At 39.1% G+C, this 19,332-nt stretch overlaps 1 protein-coding gene and 1 long non-coding RNA gene across 2 annotated transcripts in view; one reads left to right on the forward strand and one right to left on the reverse strand.

Annotated features, from left to right (window-relative positions):
- Positions 1 to 3,480: 3,480 nt before the first annotated feature.
- The window catches only part of LOC124856791 (semaphorin-3F-like), an 88,285-nt gene continuing 72,433 nt past the window's right edge, over positions 3,481 to 19,332 (reverse strand). Inside the window, exons 11-19 of the mRNA XM_047347619.1 lie at positions 15,641 to 15,710; positions 15,410 to 15,554; positions 15,032 to 15,254; positions 12,171 to 12,259; positions 12,031 to 12,072; positions 10,193 to 10,350; positions 9,839 to 9,906; positions 9,552 to 9,685; positions 3,481 to 6,049 (exon numbers count right to left, since the gene is read on the reverse strand). Coding sequence (XP_047203575.1) covers positions 5,585 to 6,049; positions 9,552 to 9,685; positions 9,839 to 9,906; positions 10,193 to 10,350; positions 12,031 to 12,072; positions 12,171 to 12,259; positions 15,032 to 15,254; positions 15,410 to 15,554; positions 15,641 to 15,710 — 1,394 coding nt within the window. The 3' untranslated portion in view covers positions 3,481 to 5,584. The remainder of the gene's footprint in view (positions 6,050 to 9,551; positions 9,686 to 9,838; positions 9,907 to 10,192; positions 10,351 to 12,030; positions 12,073 to 12,170; positions 12,260 to 15,031; positions 15,255 to 15,409; positions 15,555 to 15,640; positions 15,711 to 19,332) is intronic.
- On the forward strand, positions 10,363 to 15,009 carry LOC124856792. Its single transcript, XR_007035424.1, has 3 exons — positions 10,363 to 11,696; positions 12,885 to 12,930; positions 13,610 to 15,009. It is a non-coding gene; the product is annotated as an uncharacterized LOC124856792 (long non-coding RNA).

Genomic DNA, 19,332 nt, shown 5'->3' on the forward strand with positions numbered 1-19,332 from the left:
ACTGTACATCAACTTGTTGGTTTCTAGCCAGCAGTCTGCAGAGGATTGTACGCAATGACACATATCATTTTAAAAGCCACAAAGAGGGAAGCTGAATTTAAATTCTCTTAGACAGTGTGGTCATCGGGTCACTATGACTCTCCTTGCATTTTCTCCTTAAATCAGATACATTTTCTAAAACCCAGCTGTTGTCTAAAGCTTCAGAGACCCTCACATGTTGTCTCTCAAGTCTTTATAATAATTCAGGAAGGGGTAGACAGGTGTTTGCAGACATGCCATCATCGCTAGACAGTAATGTCATTCAGATCAAAGTTACCAGATAAAGGCCTCATTGTAAAATGGTCTGTGATACTGTAGGTGTTGAATAAAATGGTGCAATACAATTCAGAGCACGAAAACATCAAACTGAATGAAATCATCGGAAAGTAGCGAGGCTTTGAAAGAGTGGGTTTGATTTTTTACTTTTTGTAGACTAGAAGTGTCAGTGTCACTCTTTGAAAAACAGAAAAAACAAACAGATTTTATAAATTTAATTCTACCCATTTCTAAAATGTTCCCAACAAAACTAATTTCTGAGAATGTTTTTAAGAAAATATCTAATTTATGCAAGATTTATGGATCCAGATCTATCCCCTCTTTCACAACAGATTCCTCTGCCTGGTCCTCCTTGAGTAGAATCGTGACTAAATCCAGGCACACACTGTGCAGTTTCAAAAATCAAACGGGACTTGAATGTGTCACACTGTGCTAGCTCGATATCGGAGAAATGAAATGTTTGCCTGAGTATTGGTAGAAGAGAGAGGTTTTGCAATTCTGCCATAAAATATAAAATGACAAACAATTAATTTGCAACAATGTTAATTTCCACAAATAAAGGATTTAGTTTATTTCTATTCTATCAGTTCTGGTTTCTCCATCTGTGCAACCTGGCAGCCTGCCATTAAAACTAACAGTGGTTAAGTCTAACACTAAAACACTAAAACTAATAAGTATCTTCACACATGATACTTCTTTGCTTTAATCTGAAGAAACTTGAGCTGAATAAATTCAATGTCGTTTTGTATCTCCGTTTGTTTGTTTACTTTGTGATGTTAAAAAAAAACATTCTGAGCAATGACAAATTCTAAAAATCATTTTGACAAACCTCTTGGTGGCCTAAAGTAATTTATGGTATAAGCCTATAGACTACTTTGGTAACCTTGAGGGGAACATCAACAGGAGCTACTCTTCACTAAAGCCTGAGGTGTTTCCACTCCTATCCTAGCGTTACATTTCATACTGACTCTGTCAATTGGTCCCTTTCAAAATCCACTTCATAGCTGTAAGCAATCCATTTCTTATATGCTTGCTTAAACCATCCCTCTACACTGGCTTAAAGACGTGGATAAACAACCTAATAAGGGCATACCAATGATGCAGGATGAATTACTTTTAGGTTCTGATTAAACCTGATCATATTAGCTCAGTTCATGATTCATATGAACTGCATGATCCATACCTGTCCAGCCCCGAGCCACAGACACTTTCAGTACGAACTGAAAAGAAAATCCCCTCCTGTGTCCCTTCATTACGCACTCATTACAGATGTTTCATTGCAACCTGCAAATGCGGCATCTTTATTTTACACAAATGTGCATACTTCATCTTTTTGACAAGTACAACTTTATTCCAAGGATCAAGAGGTTTCCAGGCAGAACATGGAAAAAACATTCAGCATCAAGCAATTCACAATGAACAGGTTGGAGCATACCATTCTTATAAAATATAGAGCTTTAATTTATTAGTCAGTAACAACAATGGAAAAGGAGAATTTACACAAATTATAACAATTTCATCTCTGTGCATGTTATGTTCTCTTTCATCAGAACGTCTGATGTTACAAAAAAAAAAAAAAAAAATCCGCCTGAAAAAAACGGTGCTTTTTTCAAGAAAAAACATATCTAATTTTAGGACTCTGTTGGACTTGAGGATTTTATTTTATTTTTATTTGATTCTGGTAATGAAGACAAAGCAGAAAGCAAATCCAAATGTCTTGTATGAATTATACATGGATCTCCACAGAGGTGTCCACTCTGACTTTCATTCAGACTGAATGAGCCTGGAAAGATGGATTTAAAACCTCTTCATCTCAAACTGAATGTAAATGTTTAACTTCTTCCAAATGGCTTTTCTTTTCTGTAAAACGTTCTTGTACATAAAAACAAGTTGGACTTTACTTCACGACCTGCTGAAATAACTTTTCCATAGCATGGCTAGTATACTTGAGACGACATGATAATGTAAAAATATGATAATCTTTCAGCAGTGTGGTATTAAAATACTAATTTAAAACAAAACTTACAAATATATCCCATGAGTGTAGCACTTTTATTTAAAAAAACAAATACCATTGCTGCTAAGAATTACTACTTTATAGCTGCAATTATACTTTAATATTTGACTTGGGTCGCGACCCACTATGGAATAAGCGGTAGAAAATGACTGACTGACTGATTCTGATACAGAGACAAAGTGTTCTATTGAGTTTAATTTTCTTGTCAGTGAAAGCTAAAATACAAGACAACCAGTAGGACATTTATCTCATAGAATATTATGTTTACCTCTGTTCAGCTCTTTAGAAAGCAACACTGGGGGGCTAAAGGAGCTGATGCTGGCCAGGTTATCTCCCTGACAGTTAAATTGTGTCAAGCTGTTTATTTTACCAACAGACATGCTAAGTCTTAATTTTGCTTCAAAACTCTGTCAGGCTGAAGACATATACATTTTTTTCAAGTGAGGTTCTTTAGTATTAATAACGATGTCCTTGCCTGTAGTCAAAGGGAAAATGCTGCGGTCATATTAGCAAATATTAAACATCTAGAGTTTCGCAACATACCGTTCAATTTGTTGCTGACTTCTCAGCAAAACAACTCCCATGTTACTATGCTAAATTTATGCTTGTTGACGCCGCCTGCTGTATCTATCTGCCTGATTTAGCATAGCATAGCATGGAAGCAGTTCAGCTGAGAGAACAAAGACATACTGAACAACACTCTCCTGTGAAAGTGTAGATGTTTGTCCACTGATAGAGTGATGTGTGAACATTTTTTCAGTTTGAGTTGCTTAAAAATTAAATAAAAGGATTTATTTACTCTGATATACTACAACTACTACTACTACTACTACTACAGCATCCTCATTTCAAAACATCCATACTTATTTAAAAATAGTCATTGAGGGGGTCAGGGTCAAGTGTTTTAAAATAAAAAATAATAACACAGCTGACTTTGTCTTTTATATTGGTGAAGGAAATCAGAAGGTCCAGTAATGTTTGGAATTCATCATATTTGAAACTAGCCCATGCCTACAAGAGTGAAAATGAAAATTCAGAACAGTCATTTAATTTTAAATCACAGTAGCTGCTTTTAACAGCAAAATTATTGGCTCACATTTGTCTCAGATCCAAACATAATTTGCAAAAGAATTTTACTTGAATCAATATTATTGAAAAGTTGCATCACCCTTTATATTTGGAGACATTTTAAAATCCTAACACGTTAAAGCATTTGTTTCTCCTGGTTTTTGTATTGAGAGAACAATCACACTGTACACCCACAGAGATGAAAAACAAACACAGACCTACCACGCGCTACCTTATTGGAATTACAGTACAAAAACAGGTTCATGCACACAATGAAAGCCAGCTTCTGGACGCTTTGTTTGGTGTCACAATATTTTTTTACAAAGCTCTGTTGTGTATATGGGTATTTTTTTCCACATATGGACAGTCTCGAGAGGAAATAAAAGAAAAAATGGAAAAATGTATTTTGTACTCAGAACTGCTGACTGCAAACAATTGCTGCCTGACTGGAACGACTTTCACTGCACACCCGTTTTGTTCTTCCACCTTATCTGGCCCAAGTGTGCTTGTTGTTTATTGGCCCCTGCCAATGTCCTTTGAAAAATAAAACTTAATAATGCCCTTGTGTGCAAATGTTTATAGCTTGTACACCTCAACATCAGTTCAAAAGAGGTCTGTGTTTAAAGTTAATGCTCATTTTTACAGATATAGACAATTCGTGTGTCTGAATGTAGAGCAGCAGATTGGGTACAGTCCCCCGCAAAAGTGTAATAACAGCTTGAACTTTTTCTTTGCCTTATAACTACAAACTTTGTTATATTTTATCAAAATATTTTGTGGCAGACCAACACAAAGCACTGCATGCTTGTGATGTGGAAGGATTTGATGCATATGAGTTCAGGACTTTTAATCTGATACCCCTAAATAAAATTGAGTGCAAATATCTTCAGAGGTCTTCCGGATTCCAAGACGACTGCTCTTCCCACTGAGCCACAGTCAAGCTACTGTGAAATGATTTAGAGCAAACCATATTCATCTGTAAAATGGTCAAATCAAAGTCCAGACTTAAATGAAATTGAAAATCTGTGGCAAGACTTAAATTGTGGTTCACAGATGCTCTCCATCTATTTTAACAAAGTGTAACGTATTTTGCAAAGAATAAGCAAAAGTTCAGTATGTCAATACATAACTAATCCTCAAAGTCTAGTAATTGCAATTGCAGAAAAAGAGATTTACAAAGTTTTGACTCATATAGGATGAACATAAATGCATGCCACACTTTTATATTTGTAAAATACTTAAAAAAACATGTATCGTTTTTATCCACTCTGTAATTATGCAACAGTTATGCTGGCCTATCACATCAAATCCCAATAAAATGCATTCAAGTCTGCAGTTGTCGTTTTTAAGTAATGTGAAAAAGTTCAAGCAATGTGAACACTTGTAAAAGGCACCACACAATAGAAGAGTGTTTCATACTTTTTGGAAGCAAACCTAATTATTATTTTTTTTTATCTCCTGGATCCCAATTAGTAGCTGGCCTGGGATGGAGTAACGAAACACATCGTTTTACAATCAGTCCTCCAATCTACGCATACATGACAGAAAAAAAACACAAAGATTCCCACTGAAACAGGAGTGTTTCCCCATAATAATCAGGACCTAATTCCAATGGTCCTCTTCCAACATGAAGTCTCTGTCTGTATGCAGCCGCAGGGAGGCTACATCACAGGCTCTCCTGGAGTGTCCAGAAATTATAATAACAATAAAAAAAAGGCTCCCGTCACCTGTTCTCAGCAACTCATCTCACACAGACACTTTGTTGTAGTCTGCTTTGAGTCTGAACAGCTCACGCTCCATAACACGTTCCGGAAGGTTGTCAAAGTTCACACGATGCTGACAAATAAGTTTCCTAATGACAGTAACAGCAACATTGAAATCAACAACAATAACAATATTTGCCCCCAATGGTACCTATACACAAAGAGCATGTCTTTTTTTCTGTAAGTACAAAGAAATCCACAGAATGATACTATTTACAACCTACAATAAATACTGTGTATCATATACCTTACTGTTTGAGGGAGTGTGTGAGGGGTTTGGTGTGGAAGCCTTTTCCATTCAGTTTGCAGATTTTTTCTTTGAAGCTGCTATTCTCATTGAGTCTTTCCCAGTTTTCATGGTGGTTGGAGGAAGGTGGGGGAAGGTTGTGTTGAAGATATTTCAAACACAAAGTCAGTTTCCTCATGTCTCTACTCCCTGCTGCTGCTGCTCCTCTTCCTCCTCCTCCTCTTGCTCCCTGTGATGTCGACGGTTGCGGGGTTTCTTCTGCTCCTTGAGCTCCTTCAGGTCTTTGGCCTTGAGCGCTCCCAGCAGGGGATCTCCGAACTGCCAGTAATCCTGGCAGTACTGATTGATCAGGCTCATCTCGGGCTGGCTCAGAATGGTTAGCAAGTCCTTGTACTGGCCTGCGCTGGGGGTCCACTGGGTGCTGCTGGAGTGGAGGGACGACGGAACCAGCCCGCTGCTGCCATCCACCAGGGCGGTGTTGACAGCACGGCCGGACAGGACGACCAGCTGCAGCTTGACCAACGTGTGTTTGAAGTTCTTCTCTGTTGCTGTGCACTGGTACATGCCGGAGTCCGATGGCTGGAGTGAGCGCAACAGCAGACCTTGTTCAGTCTTCAAAATCCGCCCATCAGAACGCATCTATGAAGGCAGAAAAACAGCATGTGATCAACTGTGTTGGAACTTTATATATAACAAAGAATTGGCTCTGTTTTGTTTCAAACTTTTGTTCTAGTACTATTACTATCTCAAACTTTACGACATTTGACTGGGAGTTTGTGGGATAAGCAGACACACAAAAACACATAAATGTAAAGTAGTAGAAAAAAAAAACAAGAGCATTTTGAGAGTATTTTACAAGAAGTGTGGCATGCATTTAGATTCAGCCCCTGAGTCAATGCTTTGTAAAACTACCTTACACTGCTTCAGCTAACCCCCCCCTGAAGCTAACCTTCGTTCAAAGTGGATGTTTCTTTAAACTTCGTCGCCCCGGACAATGTTTCCTCAGCACGGTTCATAGGTTAGGTTTGGGCAGAGAAAGATTTAGGATGAAATGATCTAAAAATTTATCATTTTATGAAGTTTGGTTTTGTTTGTGTACCATTTCCTTAATAATATGTCCTTAAATATTATTTTAATAAATAAAGGCAGCTAATGAGACACCTTTGAGAATTAGTTATCCAGAAGGTTGGTTTTATTCAGCAGATCATTATTTAAAACATTATTTTATTAAAATAATATTTTATCTGATCTTGCATTGTGAATGGTTGTCTAAACGTTTGCTGATTATTGCCTAAGTTGGTTCCAAGACTAACTTAACTTCACTTCCAGATTCTTCAAGATAATCCTTGGTTGTCAAACATAAACATTGCATGGTAATGTTGCATCACTCTTTTGGTCATAATTTCCAATCATCTTTAATCAACTTGTTTAAATTGTACATAGCCCATTAGTCTTCGTTATTCTTTAATTCTGCTTGGTAGTTTAGTTGGATTGTTTTAGCATAGTAAAGAGTTTGTTGATTGAAATATGTTTGACTTTGCGTTGACTTATTTTTGTTAATAAATTCTTGTATTTTAAGAAATTGTGTGAATTCATTCCATGCGTGTGCAGAGTTTATGCTGTTCAATAATGTCAGAGCTTGGCTCACCCTTTTGATTTTGTCCTAATATCATCGCCTTACTGGGCTGGTATTCACAGGACAACACTTAACAGACCGAAATATTATTTGATAAAATATTAAAATATTAAAATCAAATATTAAATAATATATTCAGATTCATAGTCACAACAACAATATAGTAACTGCAAAGGACTGCTTGGATCCAAGATTCGGTAGAATAATATTTCAAGTTCTATGCATTCAAGCAAAATAAAACCTTAAGTTGACAAATAAGTTGGCAAAGAAAACATTACAGATTGTTTATTTATCTCTAAGCAGCCAAACGTAATTTCAAATGTAATATTTCTAAAGTCAGCCTAATGACGTTAATAGCTTGTACAATCTCCATAAACTTCAGGTAATCAATCTGTTTGGTCTAATCCATCTAATTAGTCCAAATAGTAAAAATGTTTTTCCCTTAATGCTTCTACATTTTAGCTTAATATTATATATAATATGAGATTTTGTGTTCCTGTTTTGGCATTACATTTTTATCTCATTTTAAGCAGTATTATGTCCTGATTCTGTAAAACAAGGATTTGAGAGAATGGGGAATGTGTATTTTTTAGAGATGCGTGTATCAGATTTTTGGCTCTGATTTCCGAGCATCTTCAATATTTTATATTAGTTCTTAGTGCAGTGAGTGCAGCTTGAATTACTAAAACTGCAGTTGCCATTAGCTTAACTGTTGAATATAGAGAATTGGGAATTGTTGGCAGTATTGCCAACATTTACCAATCCTGTGTTCAACGGAAGCTCACAAGGATAAAACACTGAACACTGTTCAGCCTTCCTTTTATCTGTAAAAAAGTCTTACACTCATGGCATGTGAGTGTAAGAGCAGGACACCACATGTTTGCACCACATGTGCATGTCTTCGGTCAGTAACAGCTTCCACACAGAAGAGTGTCACCAGTAGGTGGGTTCACTAACCAGCAAACATATCATAATTTTATGTTTCTAACTGGCCAATCAAGCTAAAAAGGGTATGAATCTGGCTACATCTCTACAGTGGGTGTTTTTAAACATTATTCCTTGTTTAAAGCTAATCTAATAAACAAAATAAATATGGACAAAGATGCTGAGATCCCTTTTGCTCTTTAGTTTCTTGGTTGGATAAATCTTGAATTCCTAAATGTTGGTTGTTGGAAAAGAAGAAAGAAAAAGACCTCTTTGCACCTTTGAACCACCTTTTCAGAAGGCCAGCAGTTACACCTATGAATTGCGAGGTGGCATAAACAACATTAGAAAATTCAAAAAATGAAACATTTAGATCATACTTTTCAGCTTTTTAAAAAGGTTTTCCTGACCCCAGTGTACAGTCAACCTACAAGTGTTTTTCCAACTACACCCAGAAATCTGATTAGGACTTTGTTTTTCTACAAACCTAGAAGCAGCATTGACTCAGCTTGTGGAAATAGACTACATCCAATAAAATAGTCAATAAAAAAGAAGCAGTTGTACACAGACAGCCTCACAATAAAACCTGAAATGCTGCCTCAGGGTTGTATATTAAAGCAGAGTGCAGTTTCACAGCTACCCTTTACAGTATGTCCTTCCAATGGGCCTGAAGACAGTCATTGTTGCATTATCCAATCAGAGCTCAAACCACTTAACTGAGCTTATTGAAAATCAAAAACACATTATTCTTGGGTTATTTTTCAGACGTGTCACACTGAATAAATCTTTCTCTATAAAAAAGTATTTTTGAATTGAATTGAATTGAACAACACGCGGATGGGGTGCAAATGACCAGAGGGAACGCTCATCTATTAGTCATCCACACCAGGAATATGGAAGTCAAGTGAGGAATTTGTGTTACGTTTAAAATAACTAAACAACTCAGCAGAGCCACATGGGAGCATTGGGAAATTTACTGAGCCTTGCAAAAGTATTCAACAGCTTTTTGTTTTACATTGTGTCATGTTTCATGCAATTTTCAATGTATTTTATTGGGATTTTAATAAAAATCTCAGAAGTGTGGCAAACATTTTTAATCAACAGCTCTGTGTCTATTTTTAGAACCAACTTTAGCTGTAGTTACAGCTGCAGTATTTTGGCCTATGTCTCTACCAGCTTTGTGCCTCTAAAAACAGAATTTGCACCAGTCTGAAGTCTTTCACGGCCCCGAGGATTACCCTGTTTTTAACTACATCCATCTTTCCATCAATTCCATCAGGTTTCCCTGCCCACAGCATGATGCTGCCAAGACCAAATTTCCCAGTGGAGATCATGTGTTAAGGATGATGTGCAGTGTTACATTTACTTCCACCCACAACATTTTGCATGGAGGTAAAAAAGTGAAATTTCGGTTTCATCACTCCAGAGCACCTTGTTCCACATGTTTGCTGCGTCTCTTACATAGTTTGTGGCAAACTGTACACAATGCTTCTTGTGCCTTTCCTCCAAATCAAAACATGGCATAGTTCAAGATGTAGGAATACTTTTGCAAGGCAGGGCACACGAGTGTGGGAGACCAACCTCTTTCCTGCGGTCACTGTTGTCTCTCTGCAGGTGCCATTTGATCACAGCATGTGGAGATCGGGCCTGGCACTCCAGGAAGGTGCTGCTTCCCTCCACCCCGTACTGCACCATCTCCAGAGTGTTCTTATTGGCTGCAGAGCAGAGGCAGAACACTCATTTCTACAATTTCTGTGTTGTTTGTGTTACACCTAACTATAGACCGGTCACATTGCACTCATTACATCTCTGCAATGAGACATGTCAACTGTCTTAGTGTAACTGTGAACAAACAGAAGCCTGGTTACCGTTGGAGTTGAAGCCTCTGCACTGTCGGATTGGGTTCCCATACTTCACATCCTGCCTCCGGCTACGTCTAAAGGGGTCAGACCAGTATTGCCAAATAAGGAAAGAAAAAGATCATAAAGCAACCGCAAGCCATTCAAAGCCATTCAATAATTCATGAAGCCACTGAAGAAGCGAACACAAAGAGTTATAATAACAAACCGCCACCCTTTTGTCTTGTTGCATCATCAAGATTTAAAAACAGCCACTTAGCCATTCAGGCAAGTTAATTTGAGTATCATTCAACCAACTGACTGAATTAGTCGGTAAGTGACATTGCAAACAATGCGACTGCTGCCACTGCTGTTGGTGCCTACCTCTTCTGTGAGGCCGAGTACCGGGAGCAGGACTTGCCATCCCAGGCACAGTAAGGATCTCTGGCCAGGCAGCAGTCGGCACAGGCCTCACCGTACACGTCACACCGGTGGAGAGCTAACTGGGTCAGCCCAACCGCAGAAGATACATACAGCTGTTGCTGTGGACAGAAAATAGGACGGCACAAAGAGTTACTAATCATAAAGAACATAGAACAAGATAAAGAGTTTCTTGAGGACCTGTAAAAATGCCACACTGAAATAAATTATATTCAGTTCTGCACATAAATATACCACAGGGGTAAACTATCTTTAAGATTATTGTCATCATAATTTTTTTCATAATCAGGAGTTTGAAATACATCCACCTGGCAGGCTGCGCGTAACCCTAGCACTGTGTCTGCAGACTGACATCATCACACATGGAGGAGGCCGGGTTTAAATATTTTGACCACTTTGAAAGCCAACAAATAACATTTTGATGTCTTTCCCATATTTCTTTCTTCATTGTCTGTTTCACATATGGCCTTTTTTAGGAATTATGAGCTAAAGAAGCAGCAACCAGACAGAGCTTTGCACATGCTGCACAGGTTGCTGGAGAGTGAGATGTTTTTTTTAGACGTACGGCCGCAACCACGTGTATAAGTACCCCCAAAGCCTTAAAATAATTCATCTTTTAGTGCCGTAGCATGTTTTTTTCTGCTCAAAACCTTTATCTTTATTAAATTTATTCAGTGATATTAAGAAATAACACAGTCACTGTTGGCAATATTTCTACAACTCCCTTTTGCCAGTAGGAGAATATTTAGTCCTCTCCTGTAACATATCACAGAATTGGGACATCAGCGAGAGATCTCTGACCAATTCTCTTTGATTAATCTCTCTCTGGGTCATCCAGAGTCCCAGGTCCTCTCTGATGATCTATTCTTTTCTGCTTAGCTCATTGGTTTTCAAGGGACTTTAGGTCTGTGTCCATTGAAGAAGGTTGACTTTAAATCTGGTAAACCATTTCTCTGTTGATTCGACCATTTGTTTTGGATACACTTTTGATAAACCAGTTTCCTACAAGAGCCGAATAGATTTTTATTTAAAATCTTCTGGCCCACAGCAGCACAGATACCCTACCATACTTAAGGACTGGACCTGTGTTGCTTTTGCTCATATTGTTTTTTTTTTTTTTTTGTTTCATGACAAACCCAGTTGGAGAATTAGTTGCAGCAAAGCTCAACGTTAGCCCCATCGGATCACATGCTTCCAGTCCCAGTAGCATTTAGCAACTGCTATAAGAAAAGGCTTTTTTCTGGCATCACTCCCAAACAACCTGTTGACATGTAGTTAGGGTCTAACTGGTTGTTATGGAAACCTAGCAACCCTAAGATGCCACCCTTTGCTGCAGTTCTCTAACAATGAGTGGTGACAACATAAATATGGGTAAACATCCAGAGTCTAGCCAATGGGTAAAAGAAATGGACTTCTGTGTCTTATTTATAGCCCAGGATAACAGAAGGTAATGAGTTACAAATTCTTGGAAACTCTGATTAAGTTTAAGGAAAGTTAAAATAACACAAAAACTAAAAGAAATATTCAGTTATATATTTTTAAAGGGCATATTAGGGGTAGCAATAACTGTGTCACCAACAATTCTATAAGTAATGCAGAAAATACATTTGCTCAGTGCAGAGGTTGGACTGTGGAAAGTTGGTCAGTGTTGAAATAATTTATTTTAAAGCTTTTTACAAACCTTTATCAGAGGTATTGGTTTATATATTCAGCACTTCAGGCAAGTTTTATTTCCAGCTTAGTTGAAAAGCAGGAGCAAATCTGCGTTTGCACATGCTTACCCTTTTGGATGAGATTTTCATCGTTGTTATCGGAGTGGGGACCTTGATGGAGAAAATGAAAAAGCAAGAAAACTCAGTTAGCTTTACTGTTGGAGAAAGAGAAACAAGTGAAAGTATGACATACTGTAAAGAGGGTTCACCTTGAAAACTTCAACCTGCTCTAGGACCAGCTCCTCAGTCTGCAGGTCATCTCTAGGCAGCACAATGACTTTCTGAACTGTTCCCTTGTCTGTGGAGCACAACACACACATTTTAGCTACACACCTGCTACCTCACACTGCCTGTCTTTCAGCAGCCCCTCAGAGGCTTGTTTGACTCTCTCAGCAGCCACCAATGAGGATAAACCCAATATCAACAGGCTGTACTTGTCTTTGACACATAAATCGTTTCAGGTTAACCTTTCTTTCAATGATGTAGAGTTCCTTTCTTGTTGGCTGCGTTCTCCTGTCTCTCCAGTCTTAACCTATTTGTTTGGGCGAATTTGTCTGGCCTTTCTCAGGTCCGTTTGATTTGTGTGAAGAATTCCAGTGAGCGGGATACCTGAGATTTATTATGTCCTCTGAACCGAACACCGTTGCAGCCCTGAATAGTTCTCTCTGAAAGCAGCTCAAAGGACACACATTCTTCCATAGATGCTATTCGTCCATCAGTCTTCACCCATGTAACTCACAGAAGCACAAAGGAGCACAGTTAACAGGAGCAACACACAACATGTGAGGGCAGCAGACTGTGCGGTGGCTGCTTGGGCCTCATTAGAGATTGAACACATGCAGCCGAACAGATGATCACTCTTAGAGCCGCAGGGCAGATTAGGGTGATGGATATGCTAACTCTGACCCTTCTTCCTCCCTCAGTGATTCTGTTCTCTCCCCCTGCTGCTGATCCTCTCCTGCCCTCCAGGTACAAATCTTCTGTTGTTTACTCCATATGATCAGAGCGAGGTGCAAAAACCCTTTGATTGGTTAAATTTCCACTCAAGCACAAGAGGAAAGAATGCTTTCCTCTAAAAGATAAATGATTGCTGTGGAGACAAGCTCCCCACTTACATGGGATTTATTTCCACAGAGTGGGGTCCTGTTCTCCACAGTGTCACTCAGCATGTCCACTCACATCAAAGGGTTCATGAGTTCACCTTCATCAGTTTAAAATGACCTGAACAAAACTGATGAGCAGCATTGGCTCGGTCCTTAAATTCGGCCAAATATTGCATCAAATCATATTTATAATTATGCATCTTGTACCAACCGTTGGATTTTCACCTTTCACTCACAAAAACGGTCTGCTCTCCTGACCACTTATGCTGAGCAGCTGAATTTCATGATTAAGACAAAATGAATGATTAGCTTAGCCATTAAAGAAACTTTCTTGAAGTAATTCATATTTTACCGATTGTTCAAACTTGTATTTACTAGTTTGATTATATAAAAGCCAGCATTATTGTGACTAATGTACTGTGTGGCTGCACCAGTTCTATCTCTCAGATGCTATAAACGAAGTTCAAATATTCTCCATGGTCAACTTGTTTGATGTAATTACACCTAAGTCCACTTTTTATTGGCCGATTTATCCCACCTGACAGCTCCTCTCCCAGAAGCTTCCCCTGCTGACAGGCTGTGCAGTGCTAGAGGAGACAGGAAACTTCTACCAAGCCTGGCCGAGTCAGGACTTATCACCCTGTTTGTACCATGGTTGTGTTAAATGTGTATTTTCAATTAAATTGAATACCTCTGTAACTCTTTGAGCGTACCCTCCTTGGTATAGACAATGGTTTAGAGAGGCCTTTGCCAGACAGATCCACTGTTAGTGCTCAACACCTATTATAATCTATTACTGGTGATTCTGATGATGAAAGCTAGCGGAATATCCTGGTGGCTCCAAAAATGTGGGCTTCCCTTGATTTTCTCTCTCTTAATCACCCATCTTAGATTAAAACAGATCATAAAAGTTTGATTTAAATTCAGAAAATAGCCTATTTTTTCACCTAAGAATCAAGCAGATTCAATACAATAATAATACATTTTATTTGAAGGCACCTTTCAAATCACTCAAGGTCACTGGGCAAAAAAGATGCAAGAACAATAAAAGAGATAAACAACAAAACAACAAAGGAGCAAATAACAAATCAAAACAATTATTGGAATAATAAATAATGAGAATAAACAGAAGGAGCAACTTTAAAGAAGTGAGTTTTGAGATGAGTTTTAAATAAGGACAGAGAATCAGAGTCCAAAGAGTCCAGAGAGTTCCAAAGATGGGAGGCTGTCAAGAAAACGCTATGGACCCCATGGTTGTGAAGTGGGCAGAAGGAGTAAGGATGAGGAAGAGCGAATAATTTGGAAGGGTGTGTAATAACAAATAAGATCAGTGAGGTAAGGAGGTGCCAAGTTGTTGAGAGCTTTGAAAGCAAGGAGGGGAATCTTGTACTCAAATGGGGTATTTGATGGGTAACCAGTGAAGATGTTTAAGGATAGCAGTGATTTGTTGTATGGAGGGGGTTCTAGTGATGATCCGAGTGACTGTGTTCTCAAGCTGAAATGTATGAATAATTTTGAGAGGAAGACCTGAAAGAAGGGAGTTATCTAACTGAGAAGTGACAAGTGCATTGATGAGGATGGCTGTGCTGGTGGGTGTGAGAGATAGAGGGAGATGATTGATGTTTTGAAGGTTGAAATATGCAGACCGAGTAATGTTATTGACGTGATTTCAAAGATAAAGTGCTTTCAAGGACGACACCCAGGCTTTTAAAACAAGTGCAACTGAACAAAAAACAAATTTAACACAAATAAATCAGTATTTTTTATTGATTTGGTTTCTTGTTGTGAAATAGGATGAATAAAATCAAATTAATAAAAATAATAATCATTTTATAATTTTTTACTATTAGTTAATAAAATAAAAAATAGTGAACATGATGCAGCTTTCTGTCCTGCTGTTCTCTGTTATGTAATTCAATCCTGGACTGAGCCAATCAAATCACGTCTAAAGTTTGACAAAAACTCACCAGTCCCTAAGAAGAGCACTTCATAGTTGCCATCTGCAGCTGTCACCTGGTCCACTGAGATGGTGGTGAACTCATAGTCCACGTTGGTTCTAACCACCAGGGGGCGCTTGTGTACTGGGTAGACAGCATTGTGCATGGCAGGATGATTCCTCATGAAGTTGATCACTTCGTCTGGGTAGTCCTTTGTGGACTTCATGCTGGGGGTGAACGTACCTCCAGGGCACTGGGGAGGGAAACAATAAAATACTGAGAATGAGTACAAAAAAAAAAAAATCTCCCACAAAAACTGCTACTCAAAATAAAGCCTAACAGTTATATTTTTAGTTTGGAGATGCTGAATGCTGCTCAGGTGCTTTCTGTTCAAGGTTTAAGACTTACCGTGCCGGGGCGAGGGTAAGGGATCTTCCCACCGTATGCCACCCACTGGTAGTTGGGTCCTTCCTTGTGGGCAAAAGGTCCGTTGAAGACCATCCGGATGTCAGCCATGGAGTAGACGCACACGGCCGAGCCTTTGAACACAGAGCTTTGAAGAAAATGCAAGAATGGATCAATTCTTCCCACAGGTAATGGCGATGAAAGCAGGTTTAGTTTTCAATAAAGGGAACTAACCCAGAGACGGTAAAGACTCCATAGATAAAGGGATTTTTGATGTCTTGTGTTGGCTGGATATAAACATCTCCTATAAGAGAGAACAGAGCAGTTAGGCTACTGTATGAAGAAATATTTCCCTTTTCACAAAGACAGGCTTATAAATGTTTTCAGCGATACTTCAGGCCCTTTGTTTTTTACACCTGGAAAAATAGATCTCCCTTTGGATACTTACAGGTTTTTCAAAAATGTATAATATTTGATTGTTTGAATGGGACTTGTGTGTTAGTAGTTTACATTATGCTTTTGGTTTCCCATAAAGAAGCTCAACAGTAATCATTGCTGAATGATTTAAAATAAATTAGAATTCACCCGTTAAACATTTTAACATTTTGTTGCTTTGCAACCCTAAGTATTACAAGTGCATTTAGTGGAGTTATAGAACAACAAAAAAAAGTGCGTTATTGTAAAATGTATTTGAAAGTGTTGTCCACAGATGCTCTCCATGCAAATTAGCTCAGGTTGAGCTATTTTGCAAATAAAAGAATGATACAAACATTTTGTCTACAGATGTGCAAGGCTGGTAGGAAAATACCCAAAAAGGCTAGCTGTAATTGTAATGAACGTGGTTCTACAAATTATTGACTCAGAGGTGCTGAAAACATGCAGTATGCATGCAACACTTCACAGATTTGTGTCTGCAAAAACCCATTGAAAGTTGTGTTTATAACGTCACAAAATCTGAAAAGTTCAAGGCGTATAAACACCTTTAGAAGGCCCTGTATCTCTCATCTTATAAGACAACAGCATCATAAATTCTGAAGCCAGTTCTTGAAGTCCCCAAATCCCACACACTCCCACAAGTTGTCCTGCAGAGCTCTGACTCCGAGACTGCCTGATTTAGCTTATCCTTTGTTTGATGCCAAGTGCAGGTGATAAGTCTTTCTGCTGTTTCAGAACCTGACCTAAATACTGGTCCTAGGAGACAGACATGTTTACTGCCTAAAACAGGACAAAGGCCGTCAACATGAGCTCCTAACCTAGTTGGAAAAACCTGTTTAGTGAAAAAGTAAAGCTAAAAATACATAATTTGAAAACTGAGGAACTGATCACATACGTACTGGAAAAGAATACATATTCGAATCAAGATTTATGTGCTTGTTGTCTCATCTAGAGCAGCATGAGGAATTAGCTGTCAGCTTACTGTGCAGATATTGTGATACATGGTTGGTGTGAGAATTATTTTTGACTGTGAACTGCTGGTTTCTGGTCCTGCCCACATTACTGAGGCTGCACAGTCCTCCCCCTGGGGACCGTATGCAGCTCTGAGCTCATCTCTGGAGAAAACCATGCGGCTCAGAAAGCGCAATGTCTTCTCCTCTCTAAGTGGAGGTGGGTTCCCACCCATTCAATATCTCCCACAGCTGCCCCAAACCAAAGCAGCGGAACGGTCATGGGTTAGCATGGCTGCAGACCAATGAGCTGCCATGGGTGTCATGATCCTTGTCATGACATACAGCTGTTCCTCTGCAGAAATTGTCTATCTGCACACAAGGAAACATAAGTGCACATTTACACACTTTGAGAGAGATACCTCTGAGAAGAGAAACAGATCACAGCTTCAAAGGGAGGAAACTGAAAAGCTTTTCTGATGCGTCAGTGATGTGTTCACTCTGAGGCTCTCTCATCTTAATCACAGCCGTAAAATGATTCCTATTCCATAAGTATCTGTCCTAAAACATTGGCTGATATATATACTTTTTCCATCCCACTTTATGTTACTTTCTGCTTTATTTTTTTTCTAACTTGATTACTCACTTATCACTTCCTTTCTAGTCAGGAGCTTAGTTTACTTCTTCCACCTTTTGGTCTGAAATGGTTTTCATCGCATCCCTGAACCCAAAGGTGAATATCAGCTGTTACTAAATAAAAGAGTATTTCTGAAAAAGTGTATTTCAAATCAGAAATAAAAAGAACTCTAGGTCTCTAGCATAGCTTTGGCAACAAGACTACAAGACATTTTATAATGACTCTTACAGAATCAATGGAAGCGTGTGATTCCTCTCAAATATGTCTCATCTATGCCATGCAGTTTTAAAAACAATACAGCTAATGTAATTTTAGGTAAAACCCCACGAAAATCCTGCCCTGCATTTAGCTCTATTCATCTTCCAATCAACTCTGACCAGCCTCCCAATCTCTGTTGAAGAAAAGCATCCTCACAGCATGATGTGGTCACTACCATCAGCTTTATAAACTGTTCAAACCATACAGTAAATACGATGCCATCATTTCTTCTTTACTGTTCCTTCCCCATGTCCTTGGCAGGGATGGCTGCCTTGAATTGCTCTCCCACTCAGTCCCCCTGGCATGTCTGTCCTTGTTTGTTCACCACCCTGCTTTACTCCACATTTATGGCCTTTACTCAAACATTGTCCTACAATTAATCATGGGTGCCAAACACTGAGGACTTTCCATGTCACAGAATCACTCTGCACTGTGGTGTCTGTGTCAACACTGACCTAACCAATAAAGGCAGAACTCTACAGGTCCTTCTCAAAAAATTAGCATATTGTGATAAAGTTCATTATTTTCTATAATGTAATGATGAAAATTTAACATTCATATATTTTAGATTCATTGCACACTAACTGAAATATTTCAGGTCTTTTATTATCTTAATACTGATGATTTTGGCATACAGCTCATGAAAACCCAAAATTCCTATCTCACAAAATTAGCATATTTCATCCGACCAATAAAAGAAAAGTGTTTTTAATACAAAAAACGTCAACTTTCAAATAATCATGTACAGTTATGCACTCAATACTTGGTCGGGAATCCTTTTGCAGAAATGACTCCTTCAATGTGGCGTGGCATGGAGGCAATCAGCCTGTGGCACTGCTGAGGTCTTATGGAGGCCCAGGATGCTTCGATAGCGGCCTTTAGCTCATCCAGAGTGTTGGGTCTTGAGTCTGTCAACGTTCTCTTCACAATATCCCACAGATTCTCTGTGGGGTTCAGGTCAGGGGAGTTGGCAGGCCAATTGAGCACAGTGATACCATGGTCAGTAAACCATTTACCAGTGGTTTTGACACTGTGAGCAAGTGCCAGGTCGTGCTGAAAAATGAAATCTTCATCTCCATAAAGCTTTTCAGCAGATGGAAGCATGAAGTGCTCCAAAATCTCCTGATAGCTAGCTGCATTGACCCTGCCCTTGATAAAACACAGTGGACCAACACCAGCAGCTGACACGGCACCCCAGACCATCACTGACTGTGGGTACTTGACACTGGACTTCTGGCATTTTGGCATTTCCTTCTCCCCAGTCTTCCTCCAGACTCTGGCACCTTGATTTCCGAATGACATGCAGAATTTGCTTTCATCCGAAAAAAGTACTTTGGGACACTGAGCAACAGTCCAGTGCTGCTTCTCTGTAGCCCAGGACTGGGGAATGCGGCACCTGTAGCCCATTTCCTGCACACGCCTGTGCACGGTGGCTCTGGATGTTTCTACTCCAGACTCAGTCCACTGGTTCCGCAGGTCCCCCAAGGTCTGGAATCGGCCCTTCTCCACAATCTTCCTCAGGGTCCGGTCACCTCTTCTCATTGTGCAGCGTTTTCTGCCACACTTTTTCCTTCCCACAGACTTCCCACTGAGGTGCCTTGATACAGCACTCTGGGAACAGCCTATTCGTTCAGAAATTTCTTTCT

The sequence above is a fragment of the Girardinichthys multiradiatus genome, chromosome 20, assembly GCF_021462225.1.
Source record: "Girardinichthys multiradiatus isolate DD_20200921_A chromosome 20, DD_fGirMul_XY1, whole genome shotgun sequence".
Taxonomy (NCBI): Eukaryota; Metazoa; Chordata; class Actinopteri; order Cyprinodontiformes; family Goodeidae; genus Girardinichthys; species Girardinichthys multiradiatus.